The 16,331-nt window shown below is 37.0% G+C and overlaps 5 protein-coding genes and 2 long non-coding RNA genes across 9 annotated transcripts in view; 4 read left to right on the top strand and 3 right to left on the bottom strand.

Moving 5' to 3' along the window:
- Positions 1-32: 32 nt before the first annotated feature.
- Positions 33-4,033, bottom strand: pigeon (gamma-secretase activating protein pigeon). 2 transcript variants are annotated; one of them, XM_086837384.1, is made up of 9 exons: positions 3,852-4,033; positions 3,373-3,783; positions 3,002-3,306; positions 1,767-2,945; positions 1,475-1,707; positions 1,204-1,418; positions 917-1,144; positions 706-833; positions 387-598 (listed from the first exon to the last, which is right to left on the bottom strand). In XM_086837384.1, exons 1-9 carry the CDS (start codon positions 3,913-3,915, stop codon positions 593-595), a joined length of 2,769 nt encoding a protein of 922 aa, XP_086693510.1. In that variant the 5' UTR covers positions 3,916-4,033; the 3' UTR covers positions 387-592. The 2 variants fall into 2 exon arrangements, with proteins under 2 accessions (XP_086693509.1, XP_086693510.1); XM_086837383.1 differs by lacking the exon at positions 706-833 and having other exon boundaries at positions 33-598.
- A 72-nt stretch (positions 4,034-4,105) lies between these two features.
- Positions 4,106-4,593, top strand: LOC147643022 (uncharacterized). The gene is made up of 2 exons (XR_015272661.1): positions 4,106-4,265; positions 4,332-4,593. It is a non-coding gene; the product is annotated as an uncharacterized LOC147643022 (long non-coding RNA).
- Positions 4,268-4,779, bottom strand: LOC147643021 (uncharacterized). The gene is made up of 2 exons (XR_015272662.1): positions 4,614-4,779; positions 4,268-4,544 (listed from the first exon to the last, which is right to left on the bottom strand). It is a non-coding gene; the product is annotated as an uncharacterized LOC147643021 (long non-coding RNA).
- A 102-nt stretch (positions 4,780-4,881) lies between these two features.
- Positions 4,882-5,536, top strand: LOC110181394 (uncharacterized). Its single transcript, XM_086837140.1, has 3 exons — positions 4,882-5,021; positions 5,079-5,161; positions 5,220-5,536. The coding sequence occupies exon 3, from the start codon at positions 5,223-5,225 to the stop codon at positions 5,382-5,384; it is 162 nt and encodes a 53-aa protein (XP_086693266.1). The 5' UTR covers positions 4,882-5,021; positions 5,079-5,161; positions 5,220-5,222; the 3' UTR covers positions 5,385-5,536.
- A 697-nt stretch (positions 5,537-6,233) lies between these two features.
- Positions 6,234-6,677, top strand: LOC110181390 (uncharacterized). Its single transcript, XM_020949121.2, has 2 exons — positions 6,234-6,373; positions 6,430-6,677. The coding sequence occupies exon 2, from the start codon at positions 6,477-6,479 to the stop codon at positions 6,615-6,617; it is 141 nt and encodes a 46-aa protein (XP_020804780.1). The 5' UTR covers positions 6,234-6,373; positions 6,430-6,476; the 3' UTR covers positions 6,618-6,677.
- A 29-nt stretch (positions 6,678-6,706) lies between these two features.
- LOC110181381 (zinc finger protein weckle) lies at positions 6,707-8,664 on the top strand. The gene is made up of 3 exons (XM_020949110.2): positions 6,707-7,076; positions 7,140-8,530; positions 8,591-8,664. Exons 1-3 carry the CDS (start codon positions 6,930-6,932, stop codon positions 8,619-8,621), a joined length of 1,569 nt encoding a protein of 522 aa, XP_020804769.2. The 5' UTR covers positions 6,707-6,929; the 3' UTR covers positions 8,622-8,664.
- Positions 8,665-9,130: 466 nt separating this feature from the next.
- The window catches only part of brat (tripartite motif-containing protein brain tumor), a 43,687-nt gene continuing 36,486 nt past the window's right edge, over positions 9,131-16,331 (bottom strand). For both annotated transcript variants that reach the window (XM_086837139.1, XM_020949068.2), the window contains exon 4: positions 9,131-11,361. In XM_086837139.1, the coding sequence (XP_086693265.1) occupies positions 11,282-11,361 (80 nt within the window). In that variant the 3' untranslated portion in view covers positions 9,131-11,281. The remainder of the gene's footprint in view (positions 11,362-16,331) is intronic.

Below are 16,331 nucleotides of genomic sequence, written 5' to 3'. Positions count from 1 at the left end.
TACTTGAAAGTTAACTAGAAACCAAAATATGGTTTGTATTTTAAGTAAAGAATCTTTCAAGATCAGTTTATTCTATAATAATAACTCATTTATGATAGTCACAAGCTTTTACTGTTTTGTGGCAAATAAATAAATAAATAATAAATATATATGTACGTACATAGATACATAAATTCGCTATATGGATTATAAGACATGGAATGCATAAATTCATTGACACATATAGAAAATAATAGGAACATTAAACATAACAAAAAATTTTACATTGAATTCTATGTAAGCTGCACAAAAACAAATCTTAGTCTAAGTCTAACAAACATAAAGCGTGTTTTACCCCTAAGGGGTACTGCATGTGGGGTCCAATACTTGATATTTTGACACTATACTTTGGCCTTTAATTAATACCCTTTTAATTACTGTCATGACTGCTACCAAATATATAGTAAGTAGTAAGCACATTAGCCCTCCACCTTGAGCAGATCAATGGAGCTCAAAGTGGTCTCGATAAGCAAATTGTAATCCAATTCGTTTAGACTAGCCTTGGCCGTCAGTAGGTCCAGAAAGGAGTCCAATGGCGTTAGGGCTTCGGCAGTTAAGTCTGTCAAAGAGAAATGCGTTTGCTATAAAAATTGGATTCCAAAAACAGGATAATAACTCGTGCGAATGGGACAAGAACACTGGCAAACACTGATTAGCGTTGCTTACCAGTCGGCGATGATTCGATCTACCAAGTAACACATAGCTCGCCATGCTCAGGAAGGCCGTGGTTAAAATTATAAACAGAAAAACCAAAAGCAGCGAGTGGCAGACCACAGTGTTGGGTTTGCCCAAAGCTGAACGGGATGATGGATGTGGGTGAAAAATACATATGTGCAAATGCAAATGAAATGAAAGTAAATTAAGGTGGAAATCTCACCGCTCCTGGTATTGTTTCGGGACTGGTTTGCGCAGACTGATGGCCTTTGCTGTTGGTTGGCTTCCAGGAGCTGCTGACCGGACAAAATGTTTGCTGCATGCTCCCTGCCACGGATCATGAGGCTGTCCGGATGCTGCCAGCATTTTAAAAGCCGCTGGGCCCGTTGCTTGGGCAGAGCTGACAGCAGCGACAGCTTACGCTCGATGCCCAGGGGGGAATCCTCGATATCTGTTCAATATATACAATGAAATGAGGGAATTACCTTGAAAAATCATATAGAAACCCACCAAAAACAATTGCTTTCATAACGTCCACCTGCAGCTCGAACACATGATTCTCCACATACTGCAGGAACATGTTGTAGCCCAAAGCCCGATAGCCCAGGTAAGTGAAAAACGAGGAGAATCCCTCGGGCAGGGGAAAGGCAATCGATTCCACTGCCAAACAGTATCTCTCCAGTATAAGGAACAGCGAGTGCTGTTGGCTAGCTGGCATTTTATCTCTGCAAATATTCCCAGAACTAAAATAAAGTTAAACCTAGAATCGAGTGAAACTCACATCAACTGAAAGCCACGTAACGTTTCCATGCGAGCATCCAAGCCCGCCGCACGGCACACAAGGGAGCAGAGCGCACGGGACAGCTCCAACTGCGAGGAAACAAACTGAGAGGCCACCGCATGCACATGAGCCGGAGCCTGGGAGCGCTCAAAGAAGGTCTCCTTCAGCCATCGGAAGCCAGTGTGCGGCTTGGAGGAATGCTTCACCAAATGAACGCTAAGCTCGCGCAAGTACTATTAATATTTTATGAAATTAGATAAGTAATATAAAGTAAAGTATGTTAATAATTTACCACTGAGATGACGTGCTCCTGCTTACTGGCCGTGCAGCCTTCCAGCTCAATGAAAGGCAGAACCTCTTTGCTAAAGGGAAACGCACTGCCGCTGCTGTAGTCTCCAAAGCCACCGCCCGAGCCAGCGTCCGGTGATAGGGGCGTAGTGCACCTGGACAGGGCCTCTGGCTGGTAGCAGGCCAGGCTAAAGATGAGCTTCTCCGTCACCTGTTCTCCACTGAAGCGCGGCTGTTCCTGCTTTGCTGACTCGTTGAGCAAATCCCACAGCCTTGTCCAGATATCGGTTCGGTAGGGTGAGAGACGCTGCTGCGGCGACAGGAGCATCATGCTGGTATTATGCAGCGTTTCGTGCGAGAGGCCCACGTTTATATCCGCTACCCGGGCTTGAATGGGTCGCGAGGCAATAGCTGTGGTCAACGGCAATAGCCTCATCAGTGGCTTGGCCTCGTCCGGCAAACCGCGAACTGCAGCAGCGTAACTGCCAGCTACAAGGGCCTCCTTCAGCAGGGCCACCGTGTCCAGGGAAAGCGGACGTTCCAGGATACTATTCAGCAGCTCGGCCAGAACGTCCATATCGTTTGAGTGCAGCAGGAAGTAATGGATAATGCTGATTCGGTTGTCCAGCGAGCTGTCGTTTCGGAAGGCTTCAATCAGATGCGACTTGGGTACGGTTAGAGAGACCAAATCCAAGGTGGCCACATCGTAGGCCAGGGCTCCCCACTTCCGCAGGGGAACCAGCTGGGTAATATCAGGACTCCGGTTGCTGTGGGCAGCACACACGATGTGACAGTTGGGTTCATGCTGCAGACCCACGTCCAGCAGATGGACAAAAAAGGCGGACGACACCAGCAAGTGATGCTGCCCGTGGAGAGCAAAAGTGGGCTTCAAAAGCCTAGCCTTTTGCCACGGCACCCCGGGCATGACGCAGTGCACCACGCAGCCATGATGCAGCAGAGTCACCGAGTAGGCAAAGTGTACGTCCTTCTGCTCCGATTGCATCGGCTGGTAAAGGTAGTAGTGACAGACGAAGAACATGCCCGAAGAGCTATCCGCCAGAATGATGAGATTAAGAGAGCTGTCGTGCACGCGCAATGGTACTGCATCATCGTCGTAGCTAGGGGTTTCATCTTCCCTAGAGCTACCAGTGGGCAACTTGGGCAGGTTGAGAGGTATATTTAGCTGGAAAGAATGAAAGGGATTACCTTAGGGCTCAAATACAAGTCTCGTGCACCTACCACCGTCTCCGTGGGCTGCTTCTCGTTGAACTGGAAAGCCGACAGTGTGGGACTAAGAATCGGTGCTGCCTGCTCGCCACCCGCCTCCTCCCGCTCGTCCAGCAGACTCAGGCTCTTGGCTTTTGGCTTTAGATGTATGTAATAAAGAGCCTGACACTCGGGATCCCACTGAGCCCAGCTGAAGTTTCTCGCCAAAGTTTCAAAAGTCAGGATGCTGGTGTCCAAGCGCCAGGCACTGCCCTCACCGGCACCAGTCGAGGATGTGGTTGAGCTCTGCTTCACCACACAGCTGTACTGCCTAATGGCTGTAAAGGGAAATAAGCTCCAGTATATCCCTAAAAGATTAGTTCAGAAAACTGCTAAATACGTACACTCTTCGTGGGTAAGCACCAGAAGCTTGTCCTGCCAGCAGGTGCGCGTGGCACTCTCCACTCGCCATAGAAACTGCGTCATGATTTGACGCGGCGTGGGCTCTGCATTAATGGGCGTCACAGTGCCTCCCTCCGAGCTGCGAACCTCCACAACGAAGGCCTGGTAGAGATTACCCTCGGTCTTCTCCACAAAGGAGAGCAGAGTGACGCTGCTGTTGACACTCGCCTGGATGATTTCACAGCACTTGGGCAGAGTCCAAAGCAAGCGTAGTTGCTTCTTGGTGGCATGGAAGTGACCAATGCAGGTCTCCTGGCGCACCTTCTCCTCGTCCTCCGGATACTCAAATATCCAGGATGTGAGCATAGAGCCATCCTGCTCCTGACCCAAAATGCGCCACTCGTTTGCCTTCTCTGTTAAATGGAAGAACTTTTTTCATTATTGGATTCCACAGCCGTACCTTTGAGAAAACTTCACTCACCCTTGTATCCTTGTGTGGCCAGCAGACCGCAGAAGTTGGCCGCCAAGTTCTCCTGGCGCAGCATTTTGGGTTTTATTTATAATTTGTAAAATAACATTTACTTTTCTAGTTTTTCAATCTTCCAATCGGAATATAAGCTGCCAGTGTGAACGTAGCACTATAATAAGAAATTACCGCATGATTCTAAAAAATACCGAATAGAGGATTTCGATTAAAAGAAATCGATAAATCTATTCAGTTTCAAAATAATTCAATTCAAAAATCATAGTACTTTTTGTAAAATAATCTTGCAGGTTAAATTAGTGATTCAATTTATTTTATATGGTATATAGCAGGTATAGCGGCATCTGTCAAAATATATTATGTTCAATAATTCGTGGATGCGGCTATTCCATTAAATTGTCTGTGACTTAGGTACTAATTATTGTTCATTGTTCATATTGTTCATCACAAATATTTATTTATTTATATCTCCGATAGTCTTTATTCATCGCTATGTCGCTGAAGTACATCTCTGCCGTTCTGGGCCATTTCTTTGGCGCAGGAATACGTGGCACTGCGAAGATCTTTGCCCTTTTTGGCGGCATATCAGTGGTACAGCGAAACTAAGGCTTCGATCCAGACTGCAGATTAAAATTCGTGATATTACAGATCAATTTGGAAATACCTTTATTGCCGAGGAATGATCTGAAACTGTATTAAAAGTTTAAAATAAATGGTTTAATAAGGCATACGAAATAAATATTTAATTAATTATTAAACCTTTCTTAACATGAAGCATACAATGTAACTTTAACGATTTAAGCTGCAGACTGGGATATCCATAATAAAAATATTTTAATTTTTGTTTACTTCATTTATGGATCCTTAATTTTTAAAATCAATTTAAGTAATTGTTGCAAAGTCTTTTAAGTTAAAGCCCAAAGCTTTAAATATCATCGACTCGATCAGATTTATTGTCTTACAGTACGTCTTCAGCTTCCTTATTTATTATACAATGATTATTATACTTAATTCAAGTAGGCCATGACTTTTATTTTTTACTTACCCTCGTTTTCTTCTTTATGTTTTCACTTGTTTTACGAAATTCGTTGTGTTAACACCTCTGTCTAAAAATTCTCGGAACTAATTTGTTTGTTGTAAGATCCAAATTCTTTAACTAAGATCAATGTGAGTTTAGCTACCTTAAATTGAAGAAGCTGTTTTATTAATAATACATTTTTACAGCTCTTGGATTGTTTTTCTTAAAACGAAAGAGGATAAATAATAATAGCCCCCTAAGGCAAACCTAAAACTTATATCCAATAACGGTAAGCAAAATGCCTGTACTAGTTTTAAAACAAATATCTAAAGTTGAACTTTCTCCAGACCATGTGTTGCGGACCTTGCGGACCCTGCGGACCTTGTGGACCACGTTGCAACAATCCCTGCGGCGGCTGTTACAGCTGTTGCGTTGAATTGTGCTGCGTGCCCTGCACTCCGGCCTATATTCAGTCTACTATCATGCCCTGCGGTCCCAGTGGTTGCTGTTAAGACATGGACATGGACATGGAGCTGCCAAATGGGAAAGAATAAGATCGAAGGTCCTTCTTAACGATTTTAAGATGGATTTAGCCACAACGTACAACAAAAAAGTAATGTAATCCTTGAGAAAAAAATACTGAATAAATGCGGTTTCGTAAGCATTTGAATGCGTGTTTAAGGGGAAATCTGAGGTCGTATTAGTATACCACAAGGTTCTACCAATTTGTAAAGTATTTAACGTTTTAATAACTTATTATGAAAGAAGCTGTTTCCCACATATCACAGAAAAAGATTATATAAATATTTTTACTGATAATTTACAATATTTTCTTATCTTAGCTGGCTTTGCTTTCAATTTCAAGGATGTAGTTATACTCGTACTATTTTATAATCAGTTCGTTTCTAAGCCTAGTCCAGTAAGGTGTGTTTGTTGCCTTATTCCCTTTAAAAAATATTTTTTTGGTGAGTAAAAAATTATATTTAATAGAAATATAATCTTGGGAAGAGACTTTTTAAACTGTTCCATTTGCTAAAACCAACAGAAGATTCTCTTATTTTTGAAATTATGATCCTTTAGTCTTTCCAGCCACCATGTGTTGCCCCAGCCGCTATTATCGCACCTCGCCCTGCGTCCAGTGCTGTCTAATTGACTGCAGCTACTGCTGTCCTGTCTCGCAGTGCGGAGGTCCTTGGTGTGTTACCACCTATCCTCCTACCAATGGCTGTGGCGGTCCCTGTGGCCCTTGTTAGGCAACATCGAGTCATCTTTGTGGATTAAAAGGGTCTTATGTGGACGACAAAGCACCTTACTGGAACAAAATCCAAATTTCATTCCATCTAGTAATCCCTGGATTCCATTGCCTGTCAAAATATTTCAAGCTGCCTGATGCTAGTGGGAGAAATCATCAGTCTGACTCCGAGCCTTGTCGTGAACACAACAAAGAAATTCACTAGAAAATTTTCAATAATAAAAACCTTTTGGAAATACTAAAGTTGTGGTAAGTGAGGAAGTTCTATTTCGTTTAAATTTTACACTTAAATATTTCTTCTGTAGGGCATACGAGAGCTCCTTGTCGGACACAACATTCAACCAACTCCAAGATGTGCTGCAATCCAGGAGGCTGTTGCAACATGCCCGCTTGCATCCAATGCACCAACTTCTGCTTCAACTGCTGGACAGGAACTGCATCCGTGCCGTGTTGTCGCACCAGTGGATCATGCTGTTGCGGTCCACGGTGCTGAAGGCTTTCAATGAACAAAAAAATAATGTAACATAATAAATTAAAAGCAAAGCAGCACAAAGGTTCTAAGTCTTTCATTAGGCGCTTTAAAATTAACGGAATATACTAAATGCAATGCAACGCAATGCGCGTGGTAGTTTGTTAAGCAAAAAATACTATTCAATTACAATCGAATATCGATAGTCCCCTGTAATCGAGTATTTTTGAGCAACAACAAACACTAGCCAGACGCTAATCTCTTGAAATAAAAAGTAAACAATTCCTAGGCGATGCGATAAGGAAACTAAAAAACCGTCTGCATTGGACTGAAACCATGGCGGAAGACAGCCACTGGCTAAGCTGGTGCCGACTGTGCGCTAAGGACGATGCCAGGAGGAACGTCAAGGTTCAAATGAGCGACGAGACGGGAACCTGGGACAACGTCCTGGTAATGGCCATCCGCAAGTACTTCGAGGTGCACGTAAGTAGTAGTTCTGGCTTGAGAAGATGCTGAATATGACGCAACTCCCCCTGTCTATCTCAGATGCGAACAGAGGATGAGCTGAGCAGTGTGCTGTGCACGGAATGCTACACTCTGATAAGCGAACTTATCGATTTTGCGGAGCATGTAACCAAGGTGCAGGCCATCTTCGAGGTGCTGCGACGCGCGGAAAGGGAGCCGGACAAGCGTCTGGATGTGGCAGCTCTACGACACCAGTACGGACTTGGCGAGGATGACTGGACGCACATTATTAAGCCCATGGCGGGTTCGGATATGGAGGAGCTTCCAGAGTTTGGGAAACGAAGGCTAGGATTGCAGGAAGAATCTCTACCACAAGGAGGAACAAGAGAAGAACTCATAATGATAAGAGATGCGGACTCCTCACAGCGGACTTACAGCAAAGGCATCTTGGAAAGCGATGTCCGCAGGAAGCAGGAATTTATTGATATAGATCCCATTTTGCTGGAGAACAATATGCACGGCAGCCATACAAATCAGTTGGGAATGGATGATATGCTGGTTGAGGTACCGCAACACGACGAATCTCGAATGTACATCACCTCTACCTATTCGGGTTCCAGCGAGGAGGAGGAAGTGGATATCAAGCCGGAACTAATGACAGCTGATCTCGAATTCCTGCCAATCACAACCAATGAAATCTCTAGTCTCGTCACTTTGGCCAAACCACGAACGGACGATGGCGAATTAACCGCTGATGAGAGCGGCAAACGCAGCTGCATGATTTGCGAGAGATGCGGCAAAGTCTACAAGAATCGTGCCTCGTATGAGAAGCACAGGGAAGGCGAGTGCCGCAAAATTGAGCGGCGGGCAAAAGCGGACAGGACAACAACCGCTACCACCACCTGTGACCTGTGCAACAAGACCCTCTCCTCCGCCACAGCCCTCAAGATGCACAAGGAGGGTATGCACAACAATATAAAGCCCTTTATTTGCGACAGCTGCGGCAAGCAGCTTAAGACGATCACGGCTCTAAATGAGCACAAGTTGGTGCACACGGACAATCGGCCATTCGAGTGCACCACCTGCAAGGCCAGCTTTAAGAACCTAGCTCGACTGAAGGCCCACAACCAGATCCACGCGGAGCCCAGCTTCGTATGCAACATATGCGGCAAGAAGCTACAGACGCGACGCACCTGGAATATGCATAAGGTGGTACACAGCGAAGAGCGCCGACTGAAGTGCGATGTCTGCGGAGCACTATTCAAGCGCTCCAAGACCCTAAAGACACACTTGCTCAGCCACACGGGCCTACGGCCGTATGTGTGCAACTATTGTGGAAAGTCCTTCGCCTGTAATGCCAACTGTCGATCCCACAAGGTGAAAAAGCATCCTCTGGAAATGCAGCAGGAAAATGCGGCTGGTCACTTCCCATCACGCTTGAGTGTTCCCACTCTGGAAGAGCTACGTGTGATGTGAGTATTATAGTCTTCATAATAGTGAATCCATGTTCTAATTTCCTATTTCTTTTGCAGGACGAAAAAACTACCAAAATCTACAGAATAGGCTAAGCTTAGAGTTAACAAATAAATACAATTAAACAAGGAAATTTTCTAGTTTATCTTTAAATGAGGGATAGCTAAATATATATATATTGTATCGGTATTTGATTCAATTGTCGATATATAAATCTTTATTTTAACGTTATGCTCTTCATATTATTTCATTTATTCTGTTATTTTTTAATTATATCAGTATTTTATTGTTAAATGCTTTTTTTCTATATATCAAATGTTGCAGTATTTTTGTAGATATATCTTTTAATTTTGATATACATTCCTCTTTAAACTGCCGGTTTTTGAAAAATCAAGGTAATCGTTCGGTGGTACTTAAAACAACTGGCATCTCGAGGGAAATATCTTAGATGACTAGACTTTACGGAAATATAATTTGGTTTTATCTTTTACTCACCTTATACGTATTCCCAGTGTGCTATTCTCCTTGTTAAATATTGCATTTTTAGGGTATTTATTAAGTAATTATGAAACTTTATAAATTAAATGAAAGTCAATTGGTTTATTTAAAAACAAAATAATTTTATTGTGGTTTAATGGAAATAGAAATTCTTACAATACAATTGTTGTTGTTGCTGGTTGTTCTTGGTTGTTTGGTTTATTAATAATGTTACACAACATTTTTTAAATGTTAATTAATACCGTATATTAATATAATAATTTCATGTTGTTTTTTTCTTCATTTTTTTAATTACTTCGAAAATTGTGGCCCCTAAGCATTAAAAAGACTTTCATTTGTTGTTAAATACTCAAATTCACGCCGATGTTGTTGACTTTTGCAATGGAGTTATTGAGTAGAAATTCATATAGTGTTCGTCACTCGATCAAATTGCAGCTTTATAACGAATTATCATGCATTTTTTTTTGTTAAGTTTTTCCACATGTATAAAAATATTTATATATAATTTAATGTAAGTTATTTTTTTTGTTTTCCCTTACACATTACATTAATGAGTTTTTTTTGTTTTTATATCTGGTTTGCCTTACTTTTTTATATATGTATAAAATGCGCATACAGTTGGAATCTTAGATTATAATAATAGTTAATGAGTTAATAACGTTCACATTCAATTACATCGTATTCGATTTAGTTACGATTAAGTTTATATTTTAATTTGAGTTTTCATTATTTGTTCTTCTTGACCAAAAAAACAAAAAACACCGTTTGCTTGGCTTTGAATTGAAAATAGAAAATATATTCAAGTTATAAATGCTTTTCCAGTTGTATTACATTTAATTGTGCTTGATTCCTGGGTAGGATTGGTTTGGTTGATTGCGTGAATGACTGACTGAATGAGTGATTGACTGACTGACTGAGTGAGTTTTATGCACGGTGTCTGAGGAGGAGCTGAGCTGAGCTATCCTGGCAGTAAGTTGAGTCAGTTACGAACTTTAACCAAATGTTTTAATTGTTCAGTATCAGTACAAGTATGTGTGTTGTGGTTAAATCTTTGTATGCATATTAGAAACAGTATATAGCATATAGTATGCATTTGGTGGGCGTGTATATATGTTATTTTATTTCTTACGTTTTTTCTTCTTCTCATTTTTTCATTTCAACACAAAAAAGTTAACAATTTCCCCGTTTCGAAACAGCTGAGAATGCCTGACAAAGACTACATGTATTATTTGTATTTGTATTTATTTTTATATACTTATGTAAAGACTAAAAATGCCAACCCTCAATGATATACATGATTTGCTTGTCAGTCCATATTTTCCACATTTTCCCCTCCTACCATCCGTTGCTTTAACATTTTTCGTTTTTCTTGTAAGTACTTCTTAACTGTAAAACAAAATTTGAGCGAAATATACGAGTTGTAACCGAGAACGTATGGCATGGTGTAAACAATTAACCATAATAGATAAAACATAATATTTTAGCAGATATTAAACGTACCCTTTCATATGACAATATGAAAGTCATTTAAGCAGAACCCTGTATACATTTGTGTTTTTTTTTTATTATTTAGTTTTAAATTCAAACTGCGGGAGACTTTAAAATCAATCCATTGACGGAAAAATATATAAATCGTTAGCTAAAACATAAATATATATATGTGTATATAAAGAAAACTTAATTATAACGACATTTAACATTAGATTGGTGTTCTTTTTCGGTTTAGTTCATATTTGTTTTCGTTTTCGTTTAATATTAATTATTATAAAAATACATATATGTATGCATGATGACTAGATGATGATTCCATGATTCGGCTTAGTTGCACTATATAGCTTTATAAATATCTAAAATCTAGATGCGAATGCGTGATTATGATTAAGATGAGCTAACATTTATGCATATTTCCAAATGATTTAGCAACATTCTTTTCGTTCTTTTTTTTATGTATTGTGTTTGTTTTATGTGCGGTTCGACCGTAGAGACTCATTTACACTAATTGCAAATATATTCGTATTTATATAATTTTTTGAGTCCCAAAATTGATTTAAAATAATTGCGTAACGTAAACTTATGTTCCATTTTCATATCCACATACAAGGAAATGAATGGCATGGCATGGCATACGATCCTTAATTAATTACCACTTCTTTTTCTCCAACAACAAATTCAACACAATTAACACAATTAAATGGGGAATGTTTTGTTATTAATTAATTAATAATAATATTTGTATTGTTTCAATCTCTCTTTCAAATGAAATGTTGCTGTATTCTGTCTGCCAAGTAGCTCTTGTTGTCATTGATGCTGCTGCTGTGTAATTTGTGCAATACTGTAAGAGATAAAAAATAAAAATTAAACAAATTAAAATGAGGGGAATTTACAAATGGGAAATGATTATAAGTAATTGAAAAAATATTGAGTTGTAGAGTAATTTTTCTAGGCCAAAAGAACAGGTGAATAAAAAGGTGAATAAATTTAAAAGTCTTTAAAAATAGGTCATCATTTTATAAACTTCTTATTTAGTTATTGCATTTTACATTGCCCATTTGGTTCTCATTTAAAGTTAGATTAACTTTCTTTCTTAAAATGGTTGACTTAAATAAATTTTTTTGTTTTCGTTTCTCTTTTTAAGTGCTTTTGCTGTATTTTTAGTATTATTTTTTAATATGTTGCTTTGCTTCAAAAATTACAAAATGCTCGGGATATGAATTGTGTATGTATTTTTTTGTTGTTGTTTTATTTTTTTTTATTTATTTTAGGTAATCTTCAATAGGAAGAATAAGCAGCTAACAACAAACATTTAATTATTATGCCTTATAGTTTGTATACGCACTTTAATTATAGATTAAATTTACGGATGTATATAAATATTATATTTTGCACCTAGAAATGTTAGCGAAAATATTCATTATATTCTTGTCATCTTTCTCTTTTCTTCTTGCGTTTTTAATTTTATATCATTTTAGTTAATTAAAGAGTGAAAAATCAGTTGTTCAGCCTAAATCAGTTAGTTAGTTTTAATTTCTCAGTTTAAACAAGTGCAGAGATAAAAGCGGAAACGGAAAATCTTTTCAGAAAAATTCCCTAAACGAGTCTCATATTCATTTTATTTCACAAAAGTTTTTATATTTTCATTTTTTAAGTTTCACGTTTACGTTTTCGAAGCAGTCTAAGATTTTGTTGTTTTTGAGTGTTAAAAAACTGTTGAGTTCACTACTAATTTTTATGTTTATTTTTTTTTCTTTTGTCTTTTTGTTTAAACACACACATAAATATATATATTCATATATACTCGTAGATATATTAGATATTAGCAGAAGTAGCCTAACGTGTAAAATGTATTACAGATGGAGAGGTCCAGGACTTTATCCGGGGCTTCAACCTTAACTTGTCTCGTTTTTATATAATAGTAGCAACATTATAAATATAAATATTCATATATATATATATGTATGTATATGTGTATAATTTGTTGTGTAAATCTTGTTTTTTTTTTCAATTCGTGTATAAAATCAGTCATAGTCATTAATTATTTTGTTTGGTATTTATCATTTATGTTTAGTTGTGTTTTTTTGGATTGCTACTTGAATATTCGGTGAAGTTCCTAACCAAAGCTGTATGTTTTAATGTCTACAGAAATAATGAATTGATCTTGTTCCTCAATTTCTAATCTAGATAATCATATATCCGATTCCTTATTCCTAACGTGAAATAAGGGAAAACCATAAATGGGGATGGAACGAAATCGTTTTACGCAAAATTCTTATTTAGATTACATACCAATTACATACATTCAAACAGACACTACTCAAGCATGCATATTAAATGTATTTTGTTATATTTACGCTCCTCGTGTTCTTATTTCCTTAAAACATGTGTTTGAAGTAAGCACTACCAAGAATTAAAATCCTACTTATTGAAAGCTGCGATCGCTTTGCACTAGATGCTAACCGAAACATAGACGACACAGACACACTCAGTTGTTGAGATTATTCAATTAGATGCATATATATATCTATATGTTATGTTCATAATAATTTAGTGGTTCAAGCATTTCATTTGGGAGCTTTCCTTCATTACTGCATAATTTCTAATAATACTTAAAAACACTTCTACGAAGCCAGTTTGAATTTTAATTTACTTTTTGGATTTGGTTTTGGTTTTGGTTTTGGTTTTGGTTTGCCTTCATTCATTAGTTCGCTGCCTCTCCTTTTTATCGGAGATATAGAATTCAAACTTCTGCCAATCTCTACTAGAACTTGTACAAAATTTAAATTCCATACAAATACGCTTAACAATGCCGCCAAATGACCTTTGATTTATGTTGTTTTTGTTTTGTTCTTTGTTTTTGGTTTTTGTTTTTGTGTTCCGTTCCTTAATAACATTTATCAAAAATATAAACTACAATTAAAATGATTTTTAGATATGGCATACAAACACCAAATATGTCTGTATATATACATATATATTTATATATGCATATATATATCCTAACATCTAGGTCTGTTCTGTTCTGTAACTTGTGCCTGACAGTCTCTTAACCAACCCCAAAAAGAGAGAGGAGCCAATCCGTAGATGGATTGGCCTCGATTCGATTTCGCTTCGATTCCGTTCAACATTCATAGAGAGCTCCTAACAATCATAAAAAATAATAGTCGCAATAATATTTATATATATATATATGGATAATATGTATGGATGTATATGCGGTGTTTTCCAACACTAGCTTGCATTGCCATTTATTATACAACACTTATGCTTAACATTACTCAAAATATGACTTTCTAAATGATTCTCTTTTTTCCATTCTGATCTTCATCTGGTGGCTTTTCCTTTACTTTTTGAATTTATTTCCCTTTCCTTTCAGTTTTTTCCCTTCCGTTTTGGCGTCCTTTTTTTCGGGTAAAACTAGACTTTGCCCAGAAAAAAATAATCACAAATGGCGACACACGCGAAATGCCCAACTACATATACTATATCGGCAATATTAACATATATAAATCGGTCATATATATTAATACATATATATATATATATATAGAGCAAGATATCAGAGGGCCTTGACGCTTATCTGATTATATAGAGGATTAGAGCACAGTTAATTGGCGGTATAAATCGTTTACATATCGATCTGAAATATCGGAAATAAAAACTGCTAATTATTTAGTACGTTTTGATAGCTCACACTGTGCTTTAGTTACACATCTTTATCTTGTATAAATATTTTATATAATTTCTATTCTCTGGGATTGTGTGCCGAAGAGAATATTCTTTATTTATTCATGTTTTTTTTTTCTTTTCTTGCTCCTTATTCGAGTTTTTTAAATATACAGAAATATATATTTAAAAAAATTGTTGTCGGTTTTTCCTTATTTTCTTTTCTTTTTTTGCACAGTCTATTAGATTCTCAATTCATCAATTTGTTTATCAACATACATTCACATATATATTTATATCCATATAAAGATTAAATAGTTTACCACTAGTACAATAGGTGCGTCAGAGACAGACGGGAGAGGGGCGGGAAAAAGGGGGCTACGGAAGCGGAAATGTCGGCATCATAGGGTTAATAAACATCGCATCTGTTCAAATCAATAATAATGTACAAATCTAAAAGTGCTAAGAACGGAAAATATAATACAAATAATAAATAATAAAAAACAAATTGGGTTTTTTTTATCGGAATATGTATAAAAATCTTTAATTGTTTCTCAGTTTCTCAGTTTGTGGCATTTGTTGGGTTGTGTTGTGTTTTTGTTTCGTGTAGGGTTTTACAACAGTTTTCTTTCCTTGTGTTTATTTTTTAGAGCAGAGATTGCTTGGCTATTGTTAATGCATTTATGTTTTAGATTACTTCTTTATATTCTTTCTTGTGTCCCACTTTTCGTGTTTTGTAGTTTGCAGTTTGTTGTATAACATTTTAAAACGTAATAATAAAGATATAATAATAGTTGATAAACATAAAAACAAATTTATGCAAGCACAAAATACAAATAAAAGTCCTTGTCAGAAACGCGGCTTGTGCAAGCTAAAATGCTAATAATAAATATATAATTAAATAGTATGCATTAGGCCATAATAAATACCATCAATTAGCAGTTTCTTTTATGTTTTAGGTTTCTTCTTTTTTTTTGTTTGTTTTGTTTTGTTTCAACAATTTATATAAAAAATTTTCAACAGTTTTTGTTTTTTGTTTTTTTTTTTTGTAGTGTTTTGTTTTTTGTTTGCATTTTGTTTTGTAATTTTTTTGTTTTTTGGTTGTCAAGTAAAGAGTTTTGTTTTTCTCTCACACAGAAAACGTACAATACTTTATGTTTTTTTTTAACCCATTCGTCGTTGTTACAGCTACCATTATACATCGATACATATCAGCTTCAAAATACAATAATAAGTCAAATTCAAGTCAATGAAATTTTACAACAAGAAAGAACTAAAAAATATATACTCGTATATTTAATAATCTCACTTAAGTAGATACACACAAATAAAAATAATTATATTATAGTACAATCGACATAATAATAATAATAATAATAATAATAATAAAAATATAAACCAAAGTTTCAAGTTACACAAAGCAAAGCGTTTTTTCAAAACAAACAAAGGGGAAACTATGCTAGTTAAATACTACGTTTTGTGTTTTGTTTTTTTAATACAATATTCGTAAAATTATATTCAAGAATTCTAATACCTGCTTATGCGTGGGTGTTGTTAATGAGAGAGGGGGTCATGGGTAAGGTTGGGTTGGGTTGGGTTTGGGGTTCTTCGCGTCGCGTTTCAAGCCCAAAACCAACGAAAAGTAGTGATTATTACTTTAAAAAAAATTACAAAATAAACATTTTTTAAATGCTGTTCCTGTTAATGTTGCGTTTGTAGTCTCAAAAAGTTGTTTGTTTTACCATCGCCTTAAATAGTACACACTAAATATTCACTTTCGATATTTAACTTGTCACATCTTCTATAACCTTTAACTTAAAGAACACTTTCGTTTTGGGTTTGCATTGTTTTTGAGGCTCGGCAAACGTAAATGCTTTCTATAATCTGAATTATTGCAAGCAACAACAAAGTCTAGCTAAATACAGTGCGGAACATTATCAACTATCCATCCGCACTGTGTGGCCTTCTTTTCAAAAATACTAGCATTACTTTCGAAAAAACCAAGAGACAGAGATAGAGAGAGAGTAAAATAAACAAAAACAATGAAGCGAATGGTCGTCTTGGCTTGGCTTGGCATGGTTTTTTCCCTCAATTTTATAACTATTAAATTATTTTGAGATTTTTTTGCTTTACTTGTTAAGT

The sequence above is a fragment of the Drosophila serrata genome, unplaced genomic scaffold (genome assembly GCF_035046125.1).
Source record: "Drosophila serrata isolate PLE 108 unplaced genomic scaffold, ASM3504612v1 contig_302, whole genome shotgun sequence".
NCBI lineage: Eukaryota > Metazoa > Arthropoda > Insecta > Diptera > Drosophilidae > Drosophila > Drosophila serrata.
The sequence above is the reverse complement of the archived record's forward strand: the minus strand, read 5'-3'. Positions and strand labels throughout refer to the sequence as shown.